This window comes from Odocoileus virginianus, unplaced genomic scaffold, assembly GCF_023699985.2.
Source record: "Odocoileus virginianus isolate 20LAN1187 ecotype Illinois unplaced genomic scaffold, Ovbor_1.2 Unplaced_Contig_20, whole genome shotgun sequence".
Classification (NCBI taxonomy): Eukaryota; Metazoa; Chordata; class Mammalia; order Artiodactyla; family Cervidae; genus Odocoileus; species Odocoileus virginianus.
Window position 1 is genome coordinate 1,379,875 of NW_027224337.1, and position 11,912 is coordinate 1,391,786.

At 39.9% G+C, this 11,912-nt stretch overlaps 2 protein-coding genes across 2 annotated transcripts; both read left to right on the plus strand.

The window, feature by feature from the left end:
• Window positions 1-733: 733 nt before the first annotated feature.
• LOC110127351 (olfactory receptor 2D3-like) lies at window positions 734-3,959 on the plus strand. Its single transcript, XM_070464176.1, has one exon. The coding sequence runs from the start codon at window positions 1,099-1,101 to the stop codon at window positions 2,020-2,022; it is 924 nt and encodes a 307-aa protein (XP_070320277.1). The 5' UTR covers window positions 734-1,098; the 3' UTR covers window positions 2,023-3,959.
• Window positions 3,960-8,623: 4,664 nt separating this feature from the next.
• OR2AG2 (olfactory receptor family 2 subfamily AG member 2) lies at window positions 8,624-9,755 on the plus strand. Its single transcript, XM_020877522.2, has one exon. It carries the CDS (start codon window positions 8,826-8,828, stop codon window positions 9,753-9,755), a length of 930 nt encoding a protein of 309 aa, XP_020733181.2. The 5' UTR covers window positions 8,624-8,825.
• The last annotated feature ends 2,157 nt before the right edge of the window (window positions 9,756-11,912 follow it).

Here is an 11,912-nt window from a genome sequence, read left to right on the forward strand (position 1 = left end):
GCCTGAGAAAAGAGCTTGGGTACAGACAATTTATTTGAAAACTGATCCCACGGATGGCTTCATGAGGGATGGTGATTAGGAAAAACACTTTAAGAAAAGCTCTTTAGAGGAAATAATAATAACAGTAGGAGTACTAAACAATGGAGGCTTAACTATATAAAGCTCAACTTCTAAGAAGCATACAGGTGCCTCCCAGAAATGTCTGGTGCACTTATTCATCAATTCCCATTGTCCATTGGTTAAAGGTTGCCTCTGGGACATTAACTTACCCATGCTTCCAACACTGTGGGCAGAATGCTGAAAGACAGCAGGGGGTCCCTGAGGTAAATTGTCTGTGGTGCCAGGAGAGTCAGAACTGTCTACCATGGCTAAACCTGAGGTCTGAGGTGAGCTGAAATTGTGTGACAGGGCTGTGTAATATTCAGTTCAGAAGTTCCTCTTTATCCTGTGAAATATTTGTACAAGGGTCAGGATTAGAGTCCATGGTCGTAACTTCCTCTTTTCTTCCTTGTCCTGTTTGGATTGCTACTTAAGCCTCTTTATAAAAACACAATGGAAAAATGCAAGAATTAATAACAATGATTTATCTGTTTGAACTTCCAAGCCATGTTTTGGGAGTATTATGGACAAATTTGACATTGACCCCTATTTTTTAATTTTGAAATATAAAAAGTGAGTGGTTTTTATTGACTAAACAAGTTCACCTCATTCTTAGACTGCTGAGTCTAGCAAGTACAAAATATTTCTTGAGGTGAAGAAATGAAATCAAAACAAAGACAATACCTGTAACATATTTTCACAGTAATTTAGCAATATGTAAATTACCTTGTCAGGAGTTGTCAGGAAACTGTATAGACTGTGATACTGAGACAATCAAGTGGATCAAGCAAGGAAAACTGGGCTTAAAAAGCTATATAAATTGGTGGAAGTGACCATATGCATTCTGATGCTAACTGGCACATTGTAGGAAGCAGCTGAAAGCAAATAGTCCCCAAGGTACACTTGTTAACATTGCACTTGTTTATAAAGCTTGTGAAATCAAACATTCAGAATACATCTACTCTCCTTCTGATGACAGGTAAACAGGGATAAACATCAATGGGAGAAGGAAACCAAACTTTTGTGCTTGAATTTACCTTGCTGGGACTTTCACAGGATCCAAAGATCCAAATCTTGCTGTTCTGTGTTTTCCTGGTCATTTACCTTCTCTCTGTTTTTGGAAACCTGCTCATAATTATCCTTATCCAAACTGACCCTCGACTTCACACTCCCATGTACTTCTTCCTCAAAAACTTGTCCTTTGTTGATCTTTGTTTCTCTACAAGCATCATTCCCCAGATGTTGGTCCACTTCCTTGTAAAAAAGAAAACCATTTCCTTTGCTGGGTGCTCACTACAGATAGCTGTCTTCCTCCTAGCAGGGTGTACAGAGTGTGTTCTTCTGGCGATGATGTCCTATGACCGTTACGTGGCAGTCTGCAGGCCCCTACACTATTCTACTCTCATGACCCAGAGGGTTTGTATCCAGTTGGCCACAGTGTCCTGGATCAGTGGGGCATTTGTATGTTCAGTGGACAGTGCATTTACACTCTGTCTCCCCTACCAGGGGCAGAACATAATTAATCATTATTTTTGTGAACCTCCTGCACTCCTGAAGCTGGCTTCTGCAGATACCTACAATGCTGAGATGGCCCTCTTCTCAATGGGTGTGATTGTTCTCCTAGCTCCTGTCTCCCTCATCCTGGTCTCTTACTGGCATATTATCTCCACTGTGATCCGGATGCAGTCAGGGGAGGGGAGGCTCAAAGTGTTCTCTACCTGTAGCTCCCATCTCACTGTTGTGGTTCTCTACTACGGCTCTGGAATATTTGCCTACATGAGACCCAATTCCAAGACAATGAATGAAAGGGATAAGGTCATTTCTTTGTTCTATTCAGTTATGACTTCAATGCTGAACCCCATAATTTACAGCCTGAGGAACAAGGATGTGAAGGGAGCTCTGAGCAAACTGGCTGGAAGATAGTCAACATTCAGAGGCAATAATTTTTGATATTTTGAAAAAGTACTTTGAGCACTGTGATATACAACAATAGCTCTACTAGCTTCATTCTTTTCTTTCCTTGCCTTGTTTACCTCAGTTGATCTTCTTCTCTACAAATATTCACTGAATGCCTTCCCTATGAAAACACTGTGCCCAGAACCTCAAAATATGAGTAACTTAATGCCTTTCTTAAAAAAAACTTGAAATTCACAAGATAACACAAATATAACTCTTTTAAGAGGTAACTCTTTTAAAAGCTAAATAAAGAAGAAATATTTTACAAACTTTTGCACAACAGAGGAAGCCATGAACAAAATGAAAACCTATATTTGCAAATGATGGAACCAAGAGCTTAATTTCCAAAACACACAAACAGCTCAACCGACTCAATAACAACAACAACAAAAAAACCCAATCAAAAAACGAGCAGAAGACCTAAACAGACGTTCCTCTAAAGAAGACAGTCACTGTCACTGTGCATGTGTATGTTCAGTCGAGTCCAACTGAGCACAGCCCTGTGGACTGTAGCCTGCCAGGCTCCTCTGTTCATGGAATTTTCCAGGTGAGAATACTGGAGTGGGTTGCCATTTCCTACTCCAGGGGATCTTCTTGACCCAGGGATTGAACCTGGGTCTCTTGCATCTCCTGCACTGGCAGGTGGATTCTTTACCACTAGTGCCACCAGACAGTTGGCCAATTGGCCCCTGAAAAGATACCCAACATTGCTAGTTATTTGAGAAATGCAAATCAAAACTACAAGAAGTCACCTCACACTGGTCAAAATGGCCATCATTAAAAAGTCTACAAATAACAAATGCTGGAGGGGGTGTGGAGACAAAGCAATCCTCTTACACTGCTGATGGGAATGGAAATTGGTGCAGCCACTATGGAAAACCGCGTGGTCATGCCTTCCTTTTAGGAGAAAGACAATGATTAAACAGAAAATTAAACTTGGTAATCTGCATAACTTTAAGTAAGTGAAAGTCACTTAGTCATGGACTATACAGTCCATGGAATTCTCCAGGCCAGAATACTAGAGTGGGTAGCCGTTGCCTTCTCCAGGGGATCTTCCCAACCCAGGGATCGAACATGGGTCTCCTGCATTGCAGGCAGATTCTTTACCAGCTGAGCCACAAGGGAAGCTATATGAACACAGGATCACAATTAAAAAAAATTTTTTTTTAATTTTTTAATTTCAATGTCTAAAGAAATCTTATTGATCATATTATCTATCTAATGCTTTAATTTCTGTAATTTTCTTAATTAACTCACACCAAGCTTTTTTATTAAAATGTCTGGGAGGTCTACATTCGTTATATTCTAGCCACAATTACTTTCTTTTTCTTCCTCAAAAATGAAAAGTGCATTCAACCTCCAGTCATTAGCACTGGATATTCCCTGCATCTGGAATTTTCTGCTAATCAGCCTTGGTGCACTTAATTCATACTCAACATTGACAGTTCATTCTCAGCAAAACTGTCAGCTCACTAGGGCCTTCACCAAACATACAGTCTAAGACAACACCCTTTCCAGTCACTCTCTATCTCCATTATTGCTTGCTATTGTGCTTATGGGACTTCTATCTCTGAAATTATTCATTTGGAAACATCCTGATTAAAACCAACTTGAAAGATGGAATGACAAAATTAATAAAAATCCAAGATCTGTAAAGGGAATCTGGCTATAGTGGTGTGTCATAAATATAAGAAGGAAAAAGACTGAAGAAATGAGAAGTACTCAATAGTGACAAATGCAAAAGGATAGTCAAAAGATTAGAACTGAAAGACTGCTCATCAAAGAAGAAGAGATATTGGATAGGTGCCTGCAGGCAGTGCTTTTGTTATTCATTTTTTTATCCATGATCTAGTCATTTCCTGTTGGCAACAAGAATCCTCTTATAAATCCACTTATAAAATCAATATGGGATTAAATTATATGATATTTCAATTCCTTTCCAGTTCTAATATAATATGACTATGTCCCAAATAATTAATAATAATTCAGAAAATTAAATAAGTATTAATATTGAATTATATACTTCAATAACTCAATACAGTATCCTTCTTTCTGATTCCCTTCAGTGTAGTAACTGGTTATTCCATATCCTATGTCCGTCATTCTCTTTTGTTCTATTTTATACAGTTTTTACTGAATCAACAAGTGTTCCTCTTAAAAGATTTTATCTGAGTTTTTAACCTTATAAAAGTTATTCCTATTCCTTATAAAAGTGTTCTGTACTTTTTATTTTTAAAAAATCCCTGTCACAGAAACAGGCACACAGACATACAGAACAGACTTGTGGACACATTGGGGAAGGAAAGGGTGGGACTAATTAAGAAAGTAGTATTGACATATATACAGTATCATGTGTGGAATAGGTAACTAGTGGGAAGCCACTGTATAACACAGGGAGCCCAGCCAGATGACACAGAGGGGTGGGATGAGAGCAGGGAGGGAGGCTCATATGTGTATAATTACAACTAATTCCCATTGTTGTACAGCAGAAAGCAACACAACATTGTAAAACAATTATCCACCAATTTAAAAAAATTTATCTGAGTTTTTAACCTTATAAATGAAGTACCATGATACATAATCTTTAGGGCTCTTTTTTTTCACTTAATATTAAATTGCTGAATTATTTGTTTTGTTGTATGTCCTTCTGGTTCCTTTGTTTTGATTGCTGCATGATATTCTTTTGTGTGAATATTTATCTATTCCACTGTTGGTGGACATAAAGCTTGTTTCCAGTTTGTTTTTTTTTTTAATTGTGAATAATGTGCTCTTACATTTCACATGTGTAAAACCTTCTTTTGGGTACATTCTTTTTATGAGAAAAATAAAAAATCTTTTATTTTATTTCTTTTGTTGTACTTCTGCAATAATTTTCTTGAGCAAGTTCTTTTTATAATCAGAATGTAAAAAATGTATTTTTCATATGCTTAAAATTGAAAGAAAAAAGATATAACTTCAGCAGCAGTTTCAGAATTTTCTGGAAAAATAAGTGATTAAAAAGAGACTAAAGAATGAGAAGGACCTGGCAAAAAATTGGGTGAGGGAATGGCCTGAACTGAAGCAGTGATGGATAGAGGCAGGTGCTGTATCATTCATTACCTTAGAAGCAGGTGAGTCCACTTGAACTGAGAGCAGGAACATGCACACATGTGTGCTCAAGAATTAATGAAAGAAAAAGGGAGAAACAAAAAATTTAAAAGTCTAGAAAGTTTCAATAAATCAGTTTGATACTAATTAAAGCTCAAGGAAGGAAGGCCTGATATGAACAGAAGCACTGCAAAGTTCATTTCTCTCTGGCTGATAATGGCCCAGGCTAGAGGCACAAGTTGGGAGACGGGGAGCGGCAGCATTTACAGAACCCACAAGATACACTTTGTAATTTGGAAAGAGAGCTAACCAGGGGCCCTTGCTTCTTAGGTCATTCACTGACACTGTCTATTTAGTAGGACTTTGGAAACAGCCTCTGTAAATCCACGTGAGGGCAGCATAGCCCTCAGGCCTCAGAGCTCATTTAGTGGGTAAAGTTTGCTGGAGTTGGAGGCCAGGAGACATGCCTGGAAGAGTCATTAAAATTTTGTTTCCTGGAGCAGCATTTTCAGGGGAGGTCATGTCAGCTGAGGGGATGAGACCATGATGCCTCCCCCAGGACAGGGCCCCAGCTCACTGTCGCCCCAGGGACAGTGAGGCTGGTGTAGAATCTCCATTGGGCAGCTTCTTTTATACATTTTTAGTCAAATTCCTTCTCATCTTGTTTTGTGGCTCCCAGTAAGATAGAAATACCTGAAAGTCTGAGTACCTGGACTCAAGAATTCAGTTAGAATGATGCCAAGGCTCTGAAGGCTTTCTCGCAAGGAGAATGGACAAGAGATGTGTATAGAGATTTAACTCCTTGCTTCCCCAGGATCCTGCCCTAGGTTCTCATCTTCTCATTGACATCCATTTCCACCCCCAGAGAGGACTGGCAATGCGACTGGAGGTGTCTTTGACCTTTGATTTCAGTCACAGCTGTACACCTGCCTACATCCTCCCCTGCCAGAAGAACCATCACCTCTTTCTTCATCTTCTTGAACATCTTCATCCCTCAGATGACTACCAGGGCAGTAGGTGTACTCAGGCAGCTGAACCCCTCCCCATGTGAGGTAAGGGCTCTTTCTTTGTTTCAAGAAAATTGAGTGGAATCTGGGTCTTGAGATATATGGTCAAGACCTCACTGCTCTGCTTCTTAGATTCTCAGTCTCTCAGCCATTATAACGCATCCATTCCCTTCTATACTTTAGGTACCTTTACATATACCCACAATTGATCTGTTCCACTGGCAAGACCTGGGTTCCTATACTTCCTGATGCTGGCATCCTGGTAAAAGTATCAGTATTATCTCTAGACCTAGATTATCCTGGCCTCAGATGGTCTGAGGTGTACCCACAAAAGACTGGGATCTCAAAAGAGGATGATCTAAAATCAGTTTAAGTGCCTGTTTGATATATGCCTGCTTGATATTAAAGTCCAATGCTACAGAAAAAGCTAATTGAAGTCAATGACTATTTTAAAGTATGCTAACAGTGATACAGAGTAATAACATAAAGATGTGATTCCAAATTTTTAACTCCATCTTCTTCGTTGGCTTTGTCTGACCATTTCCTATAATTTCAGCAATGCCCCTCTGTTAATCTCAGTTTCTAGTCTCTTCCCTTGATCTGAGGTATTCACCCATCACCAGCAGTGTTTCAGAAGGGGGCTCATCCTGTGTAGGCACACTATATGTTTTCTGGCATTTATCTTCAGATGACCATAGTGGAGACAAACTAGAGAATGGAAGGAGGAAAGAGCAGGGCTCTGAATCAAGGGGAGGAAGACAGATAGAAAAGATCTTGAGTCCTAAGAATTACCACTTTACTTAAGTCCTGCTTTTTCTTTTAAGTCCTGTCCAAATTCCTGGAGCATAAATCTGGATAAATATAACAAGTTAATTATTTTATTCCCTTTATTAATATATCCATTCATCTTTTTAATTAAAGGAAAGTGTTTTAAGTCATGTATATACTAGGAACAGTACTAAGAATTGTCTTTGAATTTGTGTTTTTGTTGCTGCCAATGGGCAAAGAAGTTCTTCAGTCAGTATTTCTTAGTTTCAACGTATAGACCTGGTTTTATGAGGGCAGAGAAAGATTTCAGACCCCAAAGAATGATGAAACAGCTTTACAAGAAGATGATTTTCTGGTTGACTTCTTGCCTAGACTTCATTGTGGCACAAGTGCGAGGAGGATACTTTACTTGTACTGCTTCAATGTTCTGACCTTTATAGTGCAATCTCCTTTCTGCTATTGCACTCTGACCTTAGCCCCCTTATATTCATCTGTAGCCTGTAGCTTGTATAAGTGACATAGAAGTGATCATATAAAGTTTCCTTTCCTCACACTTCACTTAGATAGACTCATAGTATGTTATACTTTCCTTCGTATTTCATTGCCAGTAGATGTGTGTAGGTGTTTATGTAGTGGGCTTTTTACATCCATGCAATTTCCCTAGCATCAAATATAGTGCCTGGTCTGTTGTAAGCACTTAGTAAATATTTATGGAGTGAATGAAAGGAACTAGATCAATTGGAAAAGCCTTCCAATTTTAGGATTTTATCATCTAACTACTGAGATGTCCCAACCCTAAGCTGACGACGTTGGTGACATAAACTGAAGATAGAGGGGTCAGAGCAGAGGATACAAAGGAAAGATGAAATATTTGGTAGATTATTCTCTTCTTTTCCAGAGTGCCTCCTGAGTCCTCCGTCCGACTCTGAAAACTAAGTAGCACTGTTCCACACACCACTTGGTCTCCCGCTCAAACCTTTCCACCAGTACTTCCACATAGATTCAGGGCTCAGCAGAACCAGCGTCTTTCCTCACACAGCTAATACTATGAGATAGAGGATCTCTTTTTTTGTTCAAGATCTTACTTTGACTTTCAAGTGATGGGTTGACTTTGGACCTTTTCTATAAATCCCCTCTTTTATAACTCACCCCTTCTATCATGTACCCTAAACACAAATACCTTGCCATATCTTCTCAAATCTCATGCATCACCTTCGTTTCTATCCTCATTCCTCCTGAACAAACATCTTATCATTACCTGAAATAGGCAAACATCTATTGTACTGTTCCTGAATATGAACCTCCAAAATCTATACTATCCCAGTGATTCAGTCACGCACAGAATTCCTCTTCCCTTCCGTAAAGTAGCAGTATGCTCATCAAGGATGTGAGGACAGTTCAAGAACACAAGAGACTAAGTGGTCCAAGAGCCAAGAGGTTCCCCGTTGAGAAAACTGTTCAGAACAATGAGACTGGAAAATGAAGCCAGATATCTAGGGGAGCAGAAAAACAGAATTGGAATCCCAAGGAAATTTAAAGCAGAAAAGCAACTGAATTAAAAGCCAATGTGCAGAGTATTTTTTTGTTGGGAAGATAGCTATGATTTTATCTATTTACAAAGATATTTGCTTGGGTTCATTCTTTTGGTTATCTTATTTAAAGATGACAGGCTATGACCAATATGCTTATTTCTAATTTATAGGATACTTTATAATAATTTAATGAAAAGATTCATAAATTCAGAAGACAGAAGGCAAACCTAGCTACCAAGAGGAAAAGATATCATCTCATGGAATTCTTATTGGTAATTCCATAGTGATGTGAGGCAACACAAAACTAGGGTAATCTCCCTTAGAAAGGCTTTCATCAAGACCGTCTGGTTCTACATAACTAAAGAAACAACACAGAATGGAGCACTGGAACTCCACCCTGGGAAGTGGCTTCATATTGATGGGGATTCTGAATGACAGTTTGTCTCCTGAGCTGATCTGTGCTACAATCACAGTCCTGTACATGCTGGCCCTCACAAGCAATGGCCTTCTGCTCCTGGCCATCACAATGGATGCCCGGCTCCACGTGCCCATGTACCTCTTGCTCGGGCAGCTCTCTCTCATGGACCTCCTCTTCACGTCTGTTGTCACTCCCAAGGCCTTCATGGATTTTCTGCTCCGTGAAAACACCATCTCCTTTGGAGGCTGTGCCCTTCAGATGTTCCTGGCACTGACCCTCGGTGGTGCAGAGGACCTCCTACTGGCCTTCATGGCCTATGACAGGTATGTGGCCATTTGTCATCCTCTGAACTACATGGTCCTCATGAGGCCAAGGGTCTGCTGGCTCATGGTGGCCACATCCTGGGTCCTGGCATCCCTGAGTGCTCTAGGACATACCTTGTACACCATGCACTTCCCTTTCTGCATGTCCCAGATCAGCCACCTGCTTTGTGAGATCCCACCTCTGTTGAAGTTGGCCTGTGCAGATACTTCCAGATATGAACTCATGGTGTATGTGACAGGTGTGACTTTCCTCTTGCTTCCCCTTTCTGCCATTGTTTCCTCCTACACACTAATCCTACTTACTGTGCTCCACATGCCCTCAAATGAAGGGAGGCAGAAAGCCCTGGTCACCTGTTCTTCCCACTTGACTGTGGTCGGGATGTTCTATGGAGCTGCCACTTTCATGTATGTTCTGCCCAGTTCCCTCCACAGCCCCAAGCAGGACAACATCATCTCTGTCTTCTACACGATTGTCACCCCAGCCCTGAACCCCCTCATCTACAGCCTGAGGAATAAAGAGGTTATGGGGGCTTTGAGGAGGGTCCTGGGAAAATGTATACTATAGACATACCTCCTGACACAGTTACTAAGTAGATGTGGTAGTTGTTGTTCAGTCACTCACTGGTGTCTGACTTTTTGTGACCCCATGGACTGCAGCACTCCAGGCTTCCCTGTCCTTCACCATCTCCCGGAGCTTGCTCAAACTCACATCCATTGAGTCGGTGATGCCATCCAACCATCTTGTCCTCTGTCATCCCCTTCTCCTCCTGCCCTCAATCTTTCCCAGCATCAGGGTCTTTTCTAATGAGTCAGCTCTTCACATCAGGTGGCCAAAGAACTGGAGGTTCAACTTCAGGATAAGTCGTTCCAATGAATATTTAGGACTGATTTCCTTTAGGATGGATCTCCTTGCAATTCAAGGGACTCTCAAGGGTCTTCTCCAACACCACAGTTCAAAAGCATCAATTATTCAGTGCTCAGCCTTCTTAATGGTTCAACTCTCACATCCATACATGACTACTGGAAAATCCACAGATTGACTAGACAGAACTTTGTGGGCAAAGTAATGTCTCTGCTTTTTAAATGGTGTCTAGATTTGTCTTAGCTTTTCTTCCAAAGAGCAAGTGTCTTTTCATTTCATGGCCACAGACATGATAGACTACGTTTCAATTTCAATATCATATAGCAGTGATAATGATATAGCTAATAACAGACTGAGCAAACTCCAACAGCCTCTTAAAATCAGAGGTGGACTGCTTTCATTTGAACTAGATTTTTAGTTGTAGAGAGAAATATCTTCAGAAGACATCTTGGGCTTCTTGTCTTGTTAGGCAGATGGTTGTTCAAGCAATTAGTTGGAAAGAATAATGAATTTGTGACTGTATTTGTACAAGTACTTACGTTAAAAGTGTTACAGTGAAATTGTTAGTCACTGTGTCGTGTCCAACTCTTTGCAATTGCATGGACTGTAGCCCGCCAGTAGCCACTGTAGTACCACTGTAGCCAGTCGCTCCTCTGTCCATGGGATTCACCAGGCAAGAATACTGGAGTGGGTTGCCATTCCCTTCTCCTGGGGATCTTCCTGACCCAGGGATCAAACCTGAGTCTCCCACATTGCAGGCAGATTCTTTACCATCTGAGCCACCAGGGAAGCCCTTATGTTTAGATAAATAAATGTACATTTTTATACTGCCTGAAATTAAAATTATGGAAATGAATAAAATGGAATGTGGAAATTCTCAAATTTCAAGTGAAGACTGGAGATACAATAGCAGGGAGAGTCATGTGATGTGTATTTGCTTGATTTAAATATACATATATATACATATATATATATATAATTTACATACAGACAGACCTGTTTTGAAACATCAAAATAATTGCATGGTAAGTATATGTATATGTCTATGTCCACAGGAAAGGAAGACTACCAAATATAATTCACTTTCTATTAGCTTAGAACGAAATTTAGTCGCTCAGTCGTGTCTGACTCTTTGCGATCCCATGGACTGTAGCCTCCAGGTTTCTCTGTCCATGGAATTCTCCAAGCAAGAATACTGGAGTGGGTTGTCATTCCCTTCATCAGCAGATCTTCCCGACCCAGGGGTCGAACCCAGGTCTCCCACGTTGGCAGGCAAATTCGTGACCATCTCAGCTACCAGGGAAGCATATCTATTAGTTTAGATATGCTTTATTTTTATCATTCAATGTATCAGTGTGGGAAGATTTATAACAAAAACTGGAAAATAAAATCTGTTCAGTTGAGAATCTCCAAAAACACCTTGGCTCACATAGTTGAGATTATTTTTGAGGTAATGCTTTGTTAAAACTCAGAAAATCTTTCTGTATAAAAACTGTCTTAGATTGCTTCATCTATTAAGATAAATGATAATACAAATATAATAATCTATGGAACTAATCCATGTTCATCATAAAAACAGAAAACTTGAAACTTGATAAAGAAGCCAAAATCACTTATTAAGGTTTCTAGTTTTTGCTTTTTCATATATGTATTTTACTGAATAGTTTTGTACATTTTGGTTAAAGTTCTGTTATTTCTTTGTTGTTGTTTAAGATTTGGTGAACTTCTTCCTGTGAAGAAGGAACACTATAGTGTAGGGCTAGAGAGAGACAGTAGCAGGGAGGGAGTGTTGAGTCCTTTTATCATCTGTGCATCTTTGAACATTAAATTAAACCACATGTTTCTCAGTTTGCTCATCTG

Excerpts from the sequence above, each read along its gene's own strand:
- LOC110127351 (XM_070464176.1), top strand. The coding sequence starts at position 1,099 with ATGGGAGAAGGAAACCAAACTTTTGTGCTTGAATTTACCTTGCTGGGA.
- OR2AG2 (XM_020877522.2), top strand. The coding sequence starts at position 8,826 with ATGGAGCACTGGAACTCCACCCTGGGAAGTGGCTTCATATTGATGGGG.